General features: G+C 40.1%; 2 protein-coding genes across 8 annotated transcripts; one reads left to right on the forward strand and one right to left on the reverse strand.

Annotated features, from left to right (window-relative positions):
- The first annotated feature begins 218 nt into the window (after positions 1-218).
- Positions 219-9,713, forward strand: LOC118121382 (vitellogenin-like). The gene is given in 34 exon segments (XM_047343187.1): positions 219-258; positions 932-952; positions 1,190-1,341; positions 1,428-1,679; positions 1,764-1,946; positions 2,022-2,161; positions 2,301-2,451; positions 2,529-2,686; positions 2,764-2,929; positions 3,011-3,136; positions 3,224-3,442; positions 3,525-3,742; positions 3,831-3,928; positions 4,117-4,241; positions 4,326-4,427; positions 4,511-4,630; positions 4,725-4,911; positions 5,079-5,172; positions 5,258-5,443; positions 5,540-5,672; positions 5,758-5,974; positions 6,056-6,357; positions 6,472-6,516; positions 6,632-6,712; positions 6,813-7,019; positions 7,114-7,268; positions 7,348-7,483; positions 7,623-7,743; positions 7,829-8,009; positions 8,563-8,657; positions 8,873-8,967; positions 9,069-9,234; positions 9,359-9,520; positions 9,613-9,713. Coding segments are annotated over 34 exon segments (4,935 nt in total).
- A 697-nt stretch (positions 9,714-10,410) lies between these two features.
- Positions 10,411-18,357, reverse strand: LOC118120672 (afadin- and alpha-actinin-binding protein-like). 7 transcript variants are annotated; one of them, XM_035175832.2, is made up of 14 exons: positions 18,274-18,357; positions 16,273-16,388; positions 15,807-15,955; positions 15,257-15,460; positions 14,879-14,989; positions 14,628-14,763; positions 14,410-14,485; positions 14,024-14,204; positions 13,429-13,576; positions 13,108-13,244; positions 12,772-12,945; positions 12,538-12,655; positions 11,803-11,950; positions 10,411-11,698 (listed from the first exon to the last, which is right to left on the reverse strand). In XM_035175832.2, the coding sequence occupies exons 2-14, from the start codon at positions 16,289-16,291 to the stop codon at positions 11,512-11,514; spliced, it is 1,788 nt and encodes a 595-aa protein (XP_035031723.1). In that variant the 5' UTR covers positions 16,292-16,388; positions 18,274-18,357; the 3' UTR covers positions 10,411-11,511. The 7 variants fall into 7 exon arrangements, with proteins under 7 accessions (XP_035031723.1, XP_035031721.1, XP_035031718.1 ...); XM_035175830.2 differs by having other exon boundaries at positions 11,803-11,953; XM_035175827.2 differs by having other exon boundaries at positions 11,803-11,953; positions 12,772-12,942; positions 15,807-15,973.
- Between the last annotated feature and the right edge of the window lie 298 nt (positions 18,358-18,655).

Here is an 18,655-nt window from a genome sequence, read left to right on the forward strand (position 1 = left end):
CAAGGTCAGGTGACATTAACTTTTCATCCACTGATACACACCCTGCCACCATCTCCCAACCCAAACCCAAGCTTGTTTGTGTTAAAATTGTGAAACTTATCTAAGCGAATGTATTGGTCAAGCATACCTTCGTGATATCTTTTTTGTGGACATAATCAGCACAATTGCTCTCTATAAAAGGGCTGCCCATCACAGAGGCATTCACATTCTCATCAGCCATGAGAGTTGTTGCACTTGCCTTGACTCTGGCCCTTGTGGGTGAGTAGGATTTCCCATTTTATAAACCCTTGTCACTTTTATCATGCTATTAGTAGATTTTTTTTACTTATTGTCTTCAAATAATCCAGTAAATGTGGTGATTTTTAAAGATGAAATCAAAGCTTAATGCTGTTTATCACTGTCCAGTTTATTCCTCACAAGTTGAGCAGAAGTGACAGTTACTGGTGTTGTCCCTTAATATTCAGGGTTTCTGGTTATGCTTTTTTTCTTTCCTGTCATTTAAATGTGCCAATGCATTTATGTTTTCCAATTTATTCCAATTTAATTAAAAGTGCACTTTCACACTGAAGTAAAAACCAACTTAATACCAAAATAAATTTTGGTCACTCTTACAAGGCACTTGTTGCACTTACTGTATATGCTGTGCATGCATGTTTCAGGGCAGGCTAACAGTTTTAAGTGTTTTTAAAAGCCACATTATAACCTGAGAGGTTGTAATGTAATGTTCTACAGTATCTGCTTTAATACAAGGATTTAGGCAATTGGAGATAGCAAGTTATTTCTTAAAACTTAAAAAATATCAGTATCTGAGTGACTACATATGTATTCTGCAGACTGTACTTAGACCATTTTTTTTTTTTAAATCACATTTATTGGTTTGAACATTTATTTAATTGCTAGATTATTAATTTGTTTTCAATTCTATTTCTAGCGGGTCACCCTCAAAACTTTGGTAAGTTCACTACTTTATTATAATTTGGTATCCATTTTTCCCAAACAATATATGGAAGCCTATCACAGACTGGGCAAACCATGGTGCAATGTTTACTACAGCTAAAGCTATATGAAAGTAAATTAAACCAAGTTAAAAAAATTTTTTCTCAATTTATGGTTCATATGATCTTATAAATTACTCAGATTATTGGTTATAATGTACAACTCCTCTCATTGACTTAAATTGTGCTTACAGCTCCGGATTTTGCTGCTGGTAAGACTTTCGTGTACAAATATGAGGCATTACTCCTCAGTGGTCTGCCAGAGGAAGGTTTGGCAAGGGCCGGACTCAAAGTCAGCAGCAAAGTTCTCATCAGCGCCGCAGAGCAAAATATACACATGCTGAAGGTAAAGATCAAAATCAAGTGCGAGTAACAATCTTTTAATGTTTTGAATGTTAACTGCTCTGTAACAAATTTTCTTTTTCACTGTAGCTCGTAGAACCTGAGCTCTTCGAGTACAGCGGTGTCTGGCCAAAGGATCCTTTAATCCCAGCAACCAAGCTGACAACAGCACTGGCAGCTCAGCTCTTGACTCCCATCAAGTTTGAGTATATCAATGGGGTTGTTGGCAAAATAATGGCTCCTGAGGGAATCTCCACACTGGTGCTAAACATCCAGAGAGGAATTCTGAATGTCCTTCAGCTCAACATCAAGAAAACACAGAATGTCTACGAATTGCAGGAGGTTTGTCAAAGGCCACACAGTTCTGCTTATAAATCCATTACTGGAAGTCGAATCTCTGTAGTAAACGCATACTCTTTGGATTAGGCTGGAGCTCAGGGTGTGTGCAAGACCCTCTATGCCATCACTGAAGATGAAAAGGCTGAACGCATCCTCTTGACAAAGAGCAGAGACCTGAACAACTGTCAGGAGAAGATCATGAAAGACGTAGGGTTGGCATACACTGAGAAATGTACCAAGTGCCAGCAGGTAGGTTCCACCAGAGTTTGTGTCACACATACAGCTGTGAAAGTAGATAATGTTGCATGATCAAGTAACTGTGTCTCATCTCAACATGATTCAAAGAACCTGAGAGGAGCTGCAGCATACAATTACATCTTGAAGCCAGTCACTAACGGCATCCTGATCCAGGAGGCAACCGTCAATGAGCTGATCCAGTTCTCACCTTTCGATGAAATGAATGGAGCTGCTCAGATGGAGACTAAGTGTGTAAAACATACTCAGAATTGAATAGAATGTCATTGATCTTTACATACATTCATTAATCCTTTCTGAGGAATGTTATAACAGCAGTGTTTGGATTTCACAGAGCTGCAGATTGATCGTTTTCAAATTTCTTTCAAGGCAATCCTTGGTCTTCCTTGAGATTCAGAATGCACCTATTGTGCCCATCGAGGCAGAGTATCTCCAACGTGGATCTCTCAAGTACGAGTTCTCCACGGAACTTCTTCAGACTCCCCTTCAGCTCATCAAGATCAAGAATGCTCAGGCCCAGGTATTGTCTCTTTAAAATGTATCATTGAAAATTTGTGAAACTCTTAAATGACTTCTCTTACATTCCTGTTTTCTTAGATTGTGGATATTCTGAATCATCTGGTCACCCACAATGTGGAGAGAGTCCATGAGGATGCCCCTCTGAAGTTTTTGGAGCTAATTCAGGTCCTCCGTGCAGCCCAATTTGAAGATCTGGAAATGCTCTGGAGCCAATTCAGAAACCGCCCTGCTTACAGGTTGATTGTCTGAACATTTGAATAAGATATTTGAAAAATATGTACGCAGTTTCAATCACTTAATTTTCATCTTTCAGACAGTGGCTCTTGGAGGCCATCCCTGTCATTGGAACACCTGCTGCTCTGAAATTCATCAAGGAGAAATACCTGACTGATGAGCTCACCATTGCTGAAGCAGCCCAGGCTTTAATTGCATCTGTTCACATGGTGACAGCAAGCCCTGAGGCCATCAAGCTGATAGAGGTGGGTAATCTTCAATGCAAGTTAGTTTGTCTGTAGTACAAATGGGCGTAATAAGCATTTCTGACACTCGCTGTTTTGTAGGGCCTGGCAATCAACCAAAAAGTACTGGAGCAACCAGTTCTGCGTGAGATTGTGCTTCTTGGCTATGGTACCATGATTTCTAAATATTGTGCTGAGAAGACTGTCTGCCCTGCTGAACTCGTCAAGGTGATATAACTTTGTTTTCCACATTTTACTTATTCGATTTTTCTGGATGAGAAAAGGGATTTCCTAACTTCTCATTTCCCCTCACAGCCCATCCAGGAGCTCCTTGCAGAGGCTGTCGCTAGGGCTGAGACCCCGGACATGATTCTGCTCCTGAAGGTTTTGGGTAATGCTGGCCATACTAATAGCCTTAAGCCAATTACAAAGATCCTGCCAATCCATGGCACTGCAGCCGCATCTCTGCCCATGAGAGTCCACGCTGAAGCCATCATGGCCCTAAGGAACATCGCAAAGAAAGAGCCCAGAATGGTAGGCTCTCAGTAACAAAGCGTTTTTTAAACTCATTTTCTGGGAGGATGCCATACTGAGTTTGCTTTCTCTTGCAAATTAGGTCCAGGAATTGGCTCTTCAGCTCTACATGGACAAGGCTCTTCACCCAGAGCTTCGTATGCTTGCATGCATCGTGCTGTTTGAGACAAGGCCTCCAGTGGGTTTGGTGACAACTCTTGCCAGCATTGTGAAGGCAGAGGAGAATCTGCAGGTAGCAAGCTTCACGTACTCCTATATGAAGTCTATGACCAAGAGCAACAGCGCTATCCAAGAGTCTGTGTAAGAACACTCTCTGAAACCTTTTCATCACCAAGTAATTTTGCAAAAACTCACCAGCTTACTCAGGTCTTTTCTGTTCTCTTCACAGTTCTAAAGCTTGCAACGTGGCTGTCAAAATCTTGAATCCAGTTCTGGGCAGACTGAGCTTGCGTTTCAGCAAAGCCGTCTATGCAGACATCTATAACAGTAAGACCTGTTTTACAAGTTACCTCATGTTGTACCTCAACGTTCGTTTTTCAGTAGCATCGTATAAACGTATCTCTTTGTCTCTATCTTTATTTAGTATCATTTGAATTTATTTGATTAGTTTTGTTTGTTTATATATATCTTTTTTGTTTGTGCATTCGTCTCATATTTGTTTTGCTCTCTTTCAGGCCCTTTGATGCTCGGTGCCGCTGCCAGTGCTTTCTACATCAACGATGCTGCAACTCTTCTGCCCAGATCTTTTGTGGCTAAGGCCGGTGCCTTCCTTGCTGGAGCTGCTGCTGATGTTGTGGAGGTAGGAGGAAAAGGAAACCAAGCTCGAGACATTACCAAGATGTTCTGATTAGAAGATTGTTTGAACATGTTGATTTTTTCCTAGGTTGGAGTGAGAACTGAAGGACTCCAGGAGGCTCTTCTGAAAAACCCTGCAGTTGTTGACAGTGCTGACAGGATCACTAAGATGAAGCGTATCATGCAGGCTGTAAGCAATCAAACTCCATTGAGTTATGAATATCATCAATTGTCACCTGATTGAACACGATTGTATGTTTCCTCTGTCCACAGCTCTCTCACTGGAGGTCCATGCCAAACCGCAGTCCTTTGGCCTCCGTCTATGTCAAGTTCTTTGGACAGGAAATTGCCTTTGCCAACATTGACAAAGCCTTGATTGATCAGGTCATTTCGGTACGATTCAAATGGCAATGTCTCAACTTCATAAGACATTGCTTCATCATAATTTTGTGAGACACTACAGATTTAATTCATTATTTTCCTTCAGCTCGCCACTGCACCATCTAATCAGGCACTTGGTAGAAAGGCTGTCAAAGCTCTGTTGTCTGGTGCTTCCTTCAACTTTGCTAAGCCTCTGTTGGCTACTGAGGTGCGTCGCATAATGCCTACTGCTGCTGGTCTTCCAATGGAGCTCAGTCTGTACACTGCTGCTGTGGCTGCCGTAGCTGTTCAGAGTAAGTAGAAGTTATAAAACATCTACAATCTTAAAAGCAGATGCTGATTAATTGCTTTTCCAAAGAGCACTAATGATACCTGGTACATAATATCATCTGATAGTGGAACCAACAGCATTAAGAGTATGGTGCTAAGAGGTGACACATGGATTTATTTGTTTTCTTAGTCAAGGCTATCACATCACCAGTTCTGCCTGAAAACTTCCTTCTCGCTCACCTTCTGAAGACAGATATGCAGCTTGAGACTGAGATCAGACCAAGGTATGTAGAACATCTGACGCTACAACATAAAATGATGAAAGAAATTTATCACATTATAAATCACAAAAATGTCTTCTCCTTCTAGCGTTGCAGTGAACACATTTGCTGTGATGGGGGTGAACACTGCTATACTCCAGGCTGGTTTGCAATCAAGAGCCAAGTTCAACTCCATTTTGCCCGCTAAAATTATTGCAACACTTAACATCAAGGAGGGTAACTTTAAGCTAGAAGTTCTGCCTGTTTCTGCACCTGAAAACATTGCAGCTGTGCAGTAAGCCTAACATTTTTTTACTTATTGTATACTCTTAAATAGGCTAATGTCACATCTAAAATGCATTTTTAAAGTCCACATTATTTATTTCAACAGAGTTGACACTTTTGCTGTGGCGAGAAATATTGAGGATCTTGCTGCTGCAAGAATCGTTCCTCTTATCCCAGCCAAACTCATGCAGCCCATCTCAAGGCTATCTAAGCTCAGTTCCTCTGCAGCAGCCAGTTCGGTGAGTTTTTAAAAAAAGGATTTCAATATAACCAAAACAGTATCTACATTTACAATATAATTAATGGATCTTTTTTTTTTTATAGTCAAGATCCTCAGAGATCATTTTCGAGGATGTGGCAGCTGCCAAGTCCTCTGTAACACCCAAAGCAACTCAGTTTTCAAAGAAGTACTGTAGTAAAGCTGTTGCCATTGGCTTGAAAGGCTGTGTAAAGGTTGCCACTGAAAACGCTGCTTTCATCAGTGACGTTGTCCTGTACAAAATGGCTGGAAAGCATTCGATTGCTCTTTCTGTGATACCAAGTAAGTATTGACGCTAGACACTTTTGCAGAAGCAGCATGCATGGAGCAAATATTAATGGCAGTATTAAATGATATGTTCAGTTCAAGGTGAAGAGATTGTGAAATTGGAGATGGAGATTCAAGTTGGACCAAAGGCTGCGGAGAAGCTCATTAAGCAGATCAATCTGAGTGAAGAGGAAATCGTTGAGGGAACACCAGTCTTGATGAAGCTCAAGAAAATCCTTGCTCCTGGTCTGAAGAATGGGAGCTTATCCTCCTCCTCCAGCTCCTCATCTAGTGCCAGCAGCAGCAGCAGGTCCTCAAAGTCCAGCTCTGCATCAAGCCTTGCTTCTCTCTTTACTGCTAGCTCAAGTTCCTCTCGTTCCAGTGCTCGCCTCTCAAAGGTAAGATCAAATGGCAAGATTATTGCTATGAGTTTACAATGAAGAAAATTAACAGATACATACAGTATATCACAGTAAGCATGAAATCTGAAAAAAAAAATTTCTGCTTATCAGCAAATGATTTATCGCCTGAAGTTCCAGAAGAACCACAAGAAACAGGTACGTTTAGATGCTAGGTGCTTCAAACACTTGACAATATATGTGACTGTTTGATTATGTAAACTGTTGCAGCTTGTTCATGATGCCCATTAACAGCAATACAACACTGTTGTAGGGTCAACTCTCTCAGGCCACCTCTGCAACACTTTCCAAGAGCAGGAGCAGTGCTTCAAGCTTTGAGGCTATCTACAAAAAGGTGAATCGTGGTAATTTTTGGTTAAATAAATCCTTTGTCTGATATTTTGACAAGTAGATTTGTTGAGGTACTTATTGCTTTACCTTGATGGATCACACAGAATAAATACCTCGGAAAAGCGGCTACCCCTGTCTTTGCTATCATCGTCCGTGCTGTCAGAGCTGACAAAAAGATCATGGGATACGAACTGTCTGTCTACTTGGACAAACCTACCGCCAGAATTCAGCTCATTCTGGCTGCCTTGGCTGCTGATGACAACTGGAAGTTATGTGCCGATGGAGTTGTGCTTAGCAAATTCAAAGTCAATGTAAGGAATTGTATTGCTTTGTCTTTTACATAACATGTAAAAGTCAACCCTTAAAAGCAGCTGCCTTATAGCCACTTGTACTGTCTCTCGATAGGCAAAAGTAGGCTGGGGAGCTGAATGCAAGCAGTACGACACAATGATCACAGCTGAGACTGGTCTTGTTGGACCAAGACCCGCAGCTCGCATCAGAGTGGCCTGGAACAACCTACCTACTGCCCTTAAACGCTATGCAGAGAAGTAAAAAAAAACGTTATGTACATTCTTTCTTTAATAACACTGACATGGAATATAGACGATGTTAAATGATATTTGGAAATTTCTTTTAAAGGGTGTACAACTCCATTCCTGCTTCCACGCTGGCTGGCCTCATTCAAGGAAAGGATGAAAAGAGCAGCAACCAGCTCTCAGCTACTCTGATCGCAACATCTGACAGGGCACTTGACCTCGTTTGGAAAACACCAATGGTATGAATCATCAGGTTGAGACAGAGATTCCTCCATTTATGATCATGCATGATGCCATTACCAGAGGTCCAGCTCCAGCTTTTTGCACAGCACTCGCTAGTCAACGATTTCTAATAATAACAAATTATTCTGTCCACAGCGTGTCTATAAGCTGTCTTTGCGTCTGCCCCTTGCTCTGCCACTTGATGCAATCAAGGGCCTCACCCCCTTCGATGACGCTGCTGACAGAGTCCACTACTTGCTTGCCAAGGCTGGTGCAGGTAATGGCTACTATTGATATCGAATGCGTTGGCAGTTGCTTTTGACTGTGTGCATAGGATTAAATCTATTTAATTTTTTTCACAGCTGAATGTAGCTTTGCCAGAGACACACTGACCACATTCAACAACAGGAAATACAGGACTGAGTTTCCTTTGTCTTGCTACCAAGTTCTGGCCCAGGATTGCACAGATGAGCTGAAATTCATGGTTCTGCTGAAGAAGGATAACATTGAACAGAACCATATCAATGTGAAGATTGCTGATATGTGAGTGTTGAAGCCCTTTGCCGAATGAGTTTACACAATGCTGATTAAGCTCATCAGTGCCAGGTATTTCTCTCTGTATTTCACAGTAAACTGGAATTTTAAATATTTCTATCCGTGGTGGCGTTCCCATGCTGATGCACTGGTAGCTCTGCATTTTACATCAACCAGCAATGATCATTTTGCCAGAACTGAGGAAAGGAGCAACCATAAGCTGCATTGTCACTTCAGGAACCTTTGCCAGAAACTGGGAACCTTTGAAGGAACTTTGTCCATTTCCACCACAGGAACCAGGGTCTAACCTTTTAGACAAATATTTTTACCCCCCAAAAGTCCTTGCCAGAGGTTGGAACTTTAGGAAAATACTGAACATGCCTGATTGAGCACTCCATCATTTGATTTCAGCCAGACAATCTCTGCAATAGCTATGAAATATGTTTCCTTACTTTAAGTCTTAATCATTGAGCTGTATCCAGCGCTCATTGCAGGAACTGTTGGGTTTCTCTTTGTAATATTATAAGGTCTCAACCTAACATTTTCATTTATGCCCTTGTAGTGATATTGACCTGTACCCGAAGAATGCTGACGTGATTTTAAAGGTCAATGGAATGGAAATACCCATCAACAATCTGCCATACCAGCATCCCACAGGTTTCTATATACATTCATTATCCAATCAAAGTCGCTCACTTCTAATATTGCAAACCAAATGATGGTAGCAGTAAGCTAAAGTTGTCCATGTTTCATTATCAAAGCAACTTCATACTTATTCCGTATTTAATTCCTTGTTCTGCTGATATATAATATGTAAATATTATAATTAAATCATTTGAAGTAAATGATCGAAAAAAGTTTTTGTCTTGCAGCTAAAATCCAGATAAGACCAGTGGACAAAGGAATCTCTGTGTTTGCTCCCAGCCTGGGTCTTCATGAAGTCTACTTTGACAAGAACTCATGGAAGGTAAATACAACAGTAACTATGAACACTTATTATAGTACATTTAAGCATGTAGGTGTATATCATTGAGTGGATGTAATATGTGATCTGATTTTCCCATGTAGGTTAAAGTTGTGGACTGGATGAAGGGACAGACCTGTGGACTCTGTGGAAAGGCTGATGGGGAAGTCCAGCAGGAGTATCGCACACCCAATGGACGCTTGACCAAGAATGCTGTCAGCTATGCTCATTCCTGGGTTCTGCCAGCCGAGAGTTGCAGGGACACCACTGGTGAGATGCACAGCTCACCTGAGAATGACCTTTAGAGCAACATTAAATAAAGCAAGTCTGTAACCCCAACTGAGGATTCCTCAAATCCATCGGAAGCTAACTTGTGCACACCTTTCTCTTACAGAGTGTCGTATGAAGCTTGAATCGGTGCAGCTGCAGAAACAGCTCAACATCAACGGGCAGGAATCCAAATGCTTCTCTGTTGAGCCTGTGCTGCGCTGTCTGTCCGGCTGCTTCCCTGTAAAGACCACAGCCGTTACTGTTGGCTTCCACTGCCAGCCTGCCGGTGAGTGCACCTGGTTTAAGAGATAGAACGTGACAATGAGGTGAAAGATAATACCCAGTTCCTAACTTGCTCCGCTCTCTTCACTTCTGCAGATTCTGCCGTGAGTGCTCAGAACATCTTTGATAACAGCGTGGACCTGAGGGAGACAGCAGAAGCTCACCTGGCCTGCAGCTGTACTGCTCACTGTGTTTAATAACACTGTTTTATGCCAGTCAATGATGGTGTGTGTTTTCAATAAGACCTCAAATAAACTAACTTCTCAAAAAAACGTTTTGTATGGTGGATTTGTAAAACTGGTCGCCGCATATGTCTCTAAATCTTCCTGAAACAACAAGATTAATATTAGTACTCGAAATGCACCCAGAGAGTTGCTCCACCTGTAATATTTGTGTGGTGCAGCTATTAAAAGAAAATATAAATATAAAATATAAATATGTATTAATCCAAAACATCACAAATTACAATACTCCAACCTGCTACAGCTTAGCGTGGATATAAATAACACACTACATATGAAACTGTTCATTTAGGGTGCTTGTATAAAACATTCAAGGGGTCGTATACATTAAATAACCTTTCTTGATCATGTGCTTGAAAATGATAGACAGCTACAGCCACGTATTTTTACGCAAAAATGACCAGCACACACATGTGGATCACAGCAGTAGAGTTACTGATCAACGTTAATGTTTGCTGATACTGCACGACAGTAAACACAGTATGTCTAGGCAGTTATAAATATTATAAATATTTATTACATTACTCACCTCTCCTTAAGACATTTCTGATGACTTGATGCTTCACCATCTTTAGCAGATACAGGCCACTAGGAGCAGTGCTGTTCATAATCAGTCACTTGTTTCCCAAAGAGACAAATAACGACCAAACTCTCCAAAATAATAATGTGTAATAAGATTTCCAAGAATAAAAGTTTGTCTAAAATACATCGTGACACATTCCTGCTGGAAGAATTATTTTGATCGGCCAGTATTACAGACACAAAGATGAACACACTCATTAAAAACTGGTGAAAGGAACTCACATTAATATTCACATTGGAGTTACCTACCTTCAATATCTACAACACATTATATAATCTGTGTTCAATTTTAAAGCCTTTTAACTCACACATGATACATCAGCGGTTACTAATGTAGCTACATTATTTTACATGGAAGCAATGTTGTTAATCAGCCACATTTCTTTTTTAAAACCACAGACACATAATTCACATTTGACAGTTTGTTGTTGCATTCAGTGAAAGAGCAGCATTAAAGTTACATTCTCACTCTGTTACAGACGACACGTTTAAACCTGCAGAACTTTTGTCTCCCCCCTCTGGCAATGAGAGTAATTACCCAAACAGTTCTCTCCAACGAGGAGAAGCCATACGAGTGCTCCATTTGACCTAATTGTAAATTGTTGGATTGTAATCCTTCCTTTGCTCATTAAGTTTCCTTTTTATCTGGAGAAATAGATACTTCCCTTCCACCACGGGCACTGAGATAACACTTCACTGCTGTGGAAAAAACAATCATTACTGGCTGAGGTAAAACGCGTTAGTACCCACATGGACCGGGGCAGGATGTCGGCAGCTTTACCTGCTGCTGATTTAACATAACATTAGTAATAAGTTAGTGATATAAATGCCAATTTATAGGTGCAGCATAAACTAATACGTACAAATAGCAACATCTTTCGTTGCAAACCCAGCATTTGCAAAACATGTTACCCTCAGTCTAAGATGCTGTACGACTCGCAAAGCAAGTTTTGAAGTAAAGCGTAAATAAATCAATACATTTATAGATAAAAAAAGAAACATTTAAACTACAATTTTCTCTTTGTCACACAGAACTCCAGACTTGGAACGCGACTCCTTTGACTTTGTTCACAGCAAATGAATCAGTTTACAATCTATCTTGGAGTTGACTGGTGTTCATCCCTCTCGTACAGTTCTGCAATACCGCACATCATCCAGGATTTATAGACATTCACATAAATCCTGATTCAGATGATAAGAGCTTTTGGCTTGTCACAGAGCTGTTCATTTCCTGTGTGAGTGTGTGGCTGCTGCGGTCTCTGCTGTTGTTCCACCACTCGTGCTGAACTGGATCATTTCCATTGCAAAAGAGGTTTGATTCTTCAACACGCTCAGTCTTTGTCTTTGGTCTGGTTGAGCTGGAAATCACATTTCACAGAGAGACAAACATTTAACTGCATTCATTTGAAGGTGCATTATGATTTTTACTATTTCAGTCCATGTGCAAATAAAGACACTGTACCTGTTTTCTGGGACGAGGCGAAGGGGGCGACACAGGTCGTCTGTGGATGGTGATGTGAATGACAAACATCTGTGTGTGGGGGAGGTTGTGTCCGACGGGCATCTGATGAGGTTTTCCGGAGAAAACGCTGCACTCACCTCCGATTCAGCTGCTAAAATGATATGAAACTTTTATTAGTATCTGAAATTGGAAATGATTGATACCTCATACTCATACACTCATAGGCTGCATGTAAAGATGGATGACTTAACATCAACCCCAAATTAAAGCCAAATAATCTCGATAGCCCCCATAAATCCCACATCCTAAGTGTGTGTGAATGGGACACGGACCAAACTAAAAACTCAAATTACATGTCAGGTAATTTTTTCTCAAAGACGTTTTCTGTCATTTTAAGAAGTTCTTATCACACTGAGGTTTTTTAAAGTTTGGTTTTAATTAAACATTTAATGGCCGGGATATTTTTGCTTCATTTTGTGCACAATAAGAGTAGGTGGAGACGTGTAATCTATCTTTACATACAGTCTATGGTATGATTGGAAATGTCACAGCTGGCAAAAAGGAACAAAAATCCTTTTTAAAACATTTAAAACGGCTTCAGGTCTAACAAGTTGTTTTTGCAAAAAAAACCCTAAAGGTTCTGTTTTTAAAAGTGAACTGAATCTCATCTGAGCTCATGTCCGACAGTAAACACGGACACCTGGAAAAACTGAAACCAACAGACGTAACACTCACATATTAAAAAGGCACTTTTAGACTTTGACATCGGGGGTTTCTTTGTGTCTGCAAATGGACTCAAGTTTAAAAACTGGTGTTTGAGCCATGTCGCGCGGTCCTCCTCGAAGGCCTTCCTCTGCAAATCAAACCAGACACAAGTCAACACAAAAGAAGTCAAAACTCACAATAGAATGATATAGCACAGAGGAGTTTTATACATAGAATGATTTTTGGATTTATTACACAAATCACCTCGAGGCTCAGTCTTATGGCTGCTTCTGTAAAGTTTCTCCTCTCCCTCTCAAAGATCTTTCTCTGTTCCTCTAAGGTCTTCCACTCCTCTCTGAGACGCTCTTTCCCCTGAGACACGTAGCAGTCACTCAGCAAGGAAGTCGTCTCCTCTTCACACGGAGAGCTGAGCTGCTGCTGCAGGAACAGAAAAAACAAGTATGAAGTGGTTCGGCCACAATTTATTGTACTTAAAACGACATATATGTTATGCTGCTTTGGTTCCGCAATGTTACTTTTACTTTTGCAAATGGCAAATGTGGACAAATCCTAATGATTTTAGTGTGAATTCAGTCTTACCTGCAGCAGCTGCTGCTGTGTTTGAATAAAGTCTTTGCACTGCTGGATCTCCAGCTTCAGTCTGTCCATCTCCTCCTCGTGAGTCTCTTGTGGAACAGCATCAGAGTCTTTACTCTCACTCATCTGGGCCAAAGAAGCTGCACAAACAAAACCAGAAATTCAAACTTTACAACTATGTTTACATCCATCCTTCAGTATATCATGTAAGAGTACTTTGGTTGCTTTGATAGTTTCTATTAGTTTGAACAAAGTTACTCTTTTGCCAGATCAGTGGTTAGAGAGGAATTACATAGTTGTCTCTCAATGTGGTGTGATGACTACCTTGGCTGTCCAGTCTTTCCACATGGCTCTTGAGTCTTCTCCACTGGAGGCGAATACTGTTGGTCAGCTTCTCCCGAGCATGAGCACAATACAGATCTACGCTTTCCTTACTGGAATCAAACACTTCTTCTTCATCCTCCGAGTCAGTCTGGCATGATAATGAAAATACTGCATCTCAATTATCAACACTCGTGCCAAACAAGCTTCTAAAGCCAAACTACATAACAGTAATGAGGATGATTATCAGCTGAGAAACAAACTGTGATATATTTGTGGATATATATATATAATTGTCAACAGTTAGGAGCAGTGTATCAAACCACCTTTTTTCTGTACTACATAATACCATTGCACAAACTGGTCTGAAAGGTACAGAAAAGCCAAATTGATAGTTTTAATGTCATGCAAACTGATTTTCTATTATCAAATCATTAATCATTTAAATCATTAGAAATCATGACAATAGGCAAAGTTATTGTATGTCAACAGTTATACAGCTCAAGAGTTAAATATATAATAAATTAATTAATAAATCTGCATTTCTCAGGTTGAATAACTTTAAGAATGGGAGAAGAGAATAAAAGTGTTGTCCAACCTGTATGCAACCAGCTTCATGTTTATCCTCTTTCTGACTTTTTTCCCTTGAACTCAAAATGAACACCATGTCTTTTTTCATTTGCTGCAACACTTTCCTCAACTCTGCATTCTCCAGCACCAGCTCCCTCTGTCGGGTGTCATAGTCGCTCAGCAGAGTTTTATACATCTCCCCTTCATGCCTAAGGACAAGAGATGCAGTGGAGTGTTTTTATTCAACTATTACAACCTGACAAAGTCACATTTTTGAGACAAGTAATCAAAAGTAAACTGCTTGAGATTCGAAAAGCAGGACAACCACTTTTAAGTACTTTTTCTAGAGATGCTATTTCTTTTAAGTATGTTTTTGCTACCATAGTACAACTAGGTCATAAGAATTGAGCTCACTTTGCTTCTGTCTTTTCAGTTTTCCAAAGGCTTCTCTTTCCATCAGCTCTTCCAATGTTGTTTAACATGTCTATGGCTGGAAGTAAGAATGACAAACACATAAAAGGAGAACATGGGGAGTCAGAACGAGCCTGTGGAGTTCAATGTTGTACATACAAAACAAATTCAAATTAATAATTTATTGTAAAATGTAAAGAATAACACCAAAGAGATTTCACCTTGCTTCTTGTCCTTTTTGTCAACCAGAAGTTGGTTCAGACGCTCTTTTAGTTTGTTAAACTCTCTTTCCTTCCTTTTCATCTCGTGATTGTACTGAGTGGCCCGACTTGCAATGATGTTCTGGAGTTTTTGCACCTGTCAAGAGCAAAATAAAACAAGTTGTTCTTGGTGGATGCTTTTACACAGACAGAATTCACGTGTCTGTGGATTCACTCAACATCATCTGAAGCAGCTTTTCCAAAGAAAGTACCTCTTCCTTTTCATTTTTCAGGCAGTTCTGCAGACTCTTCACTTTCAGCTGCAGCTGTCGTTCTTTCTCAAGCAGTCCAGTATTTTCTCTTTTGGAAAGTTCAAGCTGCTCCTATAGAAACAGAATAATAGTGACAGTGAACAAAATGCTGAAATAAACTCAACTCAAATCAAATACTACTTAACTTCAAGAAAAACAATCATAGATGAAAAGAAGCAGAACTCTGTTCATAGGAGTTACTGTGGCTTCATTCTTATATTCATCCTTTTTTTCTGAAAAATATATTAAAGGTTGGTCTATTAAAGACTTTATCTGGATTTTAGTATTTAAAGTTAATAACAATATGAGGGGAATCACCGGGTGTAAATGTTACTGCACCTTTAGCTGGGTGCCGGTGAGCTGCAGGAAGTCCACATTGCTGCTAGACCTAAGATGCTCCACTTCCAAGTTTTCCAGGGTTCGCATGCCCCTGTGATGCAGCTGAATCAGGTCAGACATGCAATTTAGGACAGCTACAACATTTAGCTCTGAGCTGCCGGCAGACTCCTTCCAAAGTGGAGGGAGGCCAAGAGATGACATCTCCTGTAAAGGCGAGAGTATATAAATATATACATTAAAAAAAAGATGTGGAGATAAGGATATACAGCTAGCTACAATTTATCATTTCAGTGTAGATTTGAACTCTGCATTCCAGTGCATAAAGTACAATATATTATATAAACACAAACATTACAGGAAAACAGGAAACAAGCTTTTTCTTCAGGTTTTAATGGATTATTTTAATTATATATCTAAAACTTGATTAATAGTCCCCGGCCAAAATCAAACCAAGGAGAGTGCCATCATATTGTACTCGGCGAAAGCATTTACAAACCATTTACTGTAATAATACTAGAAACATTACACACACAAATGTTACATTACCAACCTGATTGATGTGTGATAGACATGCTTGCACATTGTGTTCTGTGCAGAAGGTACTGAGGACGTAGTTTCTGTGCAGTGGCAGCGATGATTGGCTAAACTGCCTCATGGGGGATGTTCTACATTCAGCAGAGATGCTGCAAATGTCCTTGACTTCAGAGAAAAAGAAATCTGTCAAATATATACAGCACATCGGCCTGGGATCATTTGGCAATACTTAACAAGGAAAAGAAAACACTTTGTATGAAATATTATCCTTGGCACTTACACATACAGTTTAGTACAGAGCACAACAGCTACTGAGGGCAGAACACTATAGTACCGTGCTTCAGTTAATCTGACTAATGAGGATGCCAACATGAAGCCAAAGTTGTATTGCTCCTCTTCCTCAGCACAAAAATGACTGTTCAACATGTGTCACTCGTGGTGTGTAACGTGCAGTGGTGTTTGTGAGATGTGAGAAAACTCACCCAATGAGGACTCTGGCATTGTTGCGGTGCAGCCTTCAGGCTATGCGTCTGGATCGTCTACTGCATGTGTCAGATAAAACAAAGCTCAACACAGGATCCACCTGCGCAGACTGCTCCTGAAATAGAAGGTCAGATTAGCACAGCCCACATTGAACACAGCCTGGATTACAAAGGCAAAGGAAGTGGTGAGGGATGGAAACACGCAGCAATCTGAACAACAGCGTATGAGAATGTCTGATACGTGAGGGCTGATTGAGTCATCTATCGCAGAAAATGGACTGAACAGACAGAAAATAAGCATTTATTTTGACAATCCTCAACAAAGCTTATTATTGTTGTTATTTTGAAGCTTTTGCTGTTGTTGTGGGAGTTGTATTACACCATTGTTCCTGCAGGTTACATGCTGGGACCAGGCCAGCATCTTATCTCAATGCTCTTATCATCCAGCAGATCAGACTAATCCCAGGCAGACAGTATGGTTATTTGTCTGATTAGCCGCACAATCAGCAACACAAAACAATACTTTTTCCTTGTGTAGGTAAAATGGCAAATATCAACAAATAGACAAACTGCACTGCCCCGTGGTATCATCCAAAACTTAAACGTTAGCATAATTTCCAACATCAAAGTTGTCAAAACATAAGCAAAATAAGCATTTATATCATATATATTTTTTGATAAAGATTTGTTAACTTTGTTTTTCATACATTTCTTTGGTAACACCTAAGGGGGAACGTACCTTTTCAGTTCAGTGATATTTAATCAGTCTGGTGAGACAGATGGCAAACCTACAACCACACAGCTTAAACCAAGCCTGGATCAGCTAACGCTGACAACTGAGCATGTGTTAACCTTTAACTCATTAGTCAGACTTCATTACAGTAATAGTATAAATTCTGAAAAAATAAATTTTAGTAAGTGTCTGCAGAATGGATCTTTAGGTTTGTGGTTCCTTTGAGGTAAAGCACTAGATGGGATCACTGGGCCAACTCAGAATAAGATGTATACACTCTGTCTCTCAGTTTGTCGAAATACAACAGACCAGCCTTTATAAATGTAGTATTTACTTTTATAGTTTCTAGTTTCTAGTCCACACTTCATGATGTAAGAGGGGTGGTCAACAAATCTGTTAACATCTGTCAGTTTGACCCAATAAAGTTCAACAGCACTTTAAACTACAGATAATAATAAAATCAACACCTCTGAAAGAATTCCCACAGAAACCGAACATTATAACAGATAAAAATTGCTTTTTAAAACAGAAACACCGAATGACTGCGTCACAAATGATATGACTAATGATAATAATAATAATAATAATAATAATAATAATAATAATAATAATAATACGCTTTATTGTTAACAAAGTTGAAAAGTGGTGAACAGGAAATAACAAAACAATATAAGTAAATAAAAAAAACTAAAAATAAATAGAAATGAATTAGTTTAAAACCCTCGGGAAAGGAAACAAAAGCTAACTGGTTTCACAACATTTTAGCTTAATATAAACTGCACCGTCAGCTTCAAATAATTAAAATAAAAAATAATGATAATAAATTCATTTTTTAACAAAGTTACAAAAGTTGCAAAGTGCTTCACAAGAAGATTAAAAATAGCAGGTCAAACGTTTTCTCTTTTATCAAATTAATTATTTTCTATTCAAAAATGTAAAGCTTGTGTGAAGTGTACTATAACCTTACAACAGCCTGTCACTACTGTAGCTCGTGTTGTAGTCGCTGTGTATAACATGGGACGTGAAACCAGTCTCGTGTATTGATACCGATCACTGTGATCCAATCGAACTTTATGAACGACCCGGGAAGGTGAAGCAGGATCGTCCCGCCGCTGCAGGCAGTCAGTTACACGGACGTTAACCACGGTCACCTCACAACAACGTGACCCTGACACCACACGGCGGCTCACACAGGTGAACCGGTTACTGCCGCGGACATTCAAACACTTGAACAGACAAACAACGCGGTGACACGCGTGTGTTCTCACCTGGAGCTGCGGGTTGTACCGGATTTTCCTTCAGACTCGGGAGAAGCCGATCGAGCTCCACTACACGCCACTGCACGCAGACCCAACAGCACGCTGATTGGCCCACTCGTTGTCTAGCAACCAAACACGGCTCGCTGTAATTGGCTGTTGTCTGCAGGCTGCTCTCAAGTGTTTTTTAATTTTAGGGGCCACAGAGTCCAGTGGAGCGAAAGTCCACATGTAAGTATTAATATTAGCAATTTGTTTTTTTAAAGGTGTTTGTAATAGATGGCACACGGGTCAGTGGTGAACATAGATTAGTGGTGTGGGTCTCAGTCATGTGTGTGGTATACTGTTCCAAATATCTCCCCTACAGATTCCAAAACAAAAGCCCCCACCCACC

The sequence above is a fragment of the Hippoglossus stenolepis genome, chromosome 14 (assembly GCF_022539355.2).
Source record: "Hippoglossus stenolepis isolate QCI-W04-F060 chromosome 14, HSTE1.2, whole genome shotgun sequence".
NCBI classification, from domain to species: Eukaryota; Metazoa; Chordata; class Actinopteri; order Pleuronectiformes; family Pleuronectidae; genus Hippoglossus; species Hippoglossus stenolepis.

Coding starts and splice junctions, on each gene's coding strand:
- LOC118120672 (XM_035175825.2), bottom strand. Junction 15,461..15,806: donor GTCTATCACACATCAATCAG/GTTGGTAATGTA, acceptor TCGCCTTTACAG/GAGATGTCATCTCTTGGCCT. Junction 12,656..12,771: donor CCATAAGACTGAGCCTCGAG/GTGATTTGTGTA, acceptor TTTGATTTGCAG/AGGAAGGCCTTCGAGGAGGA.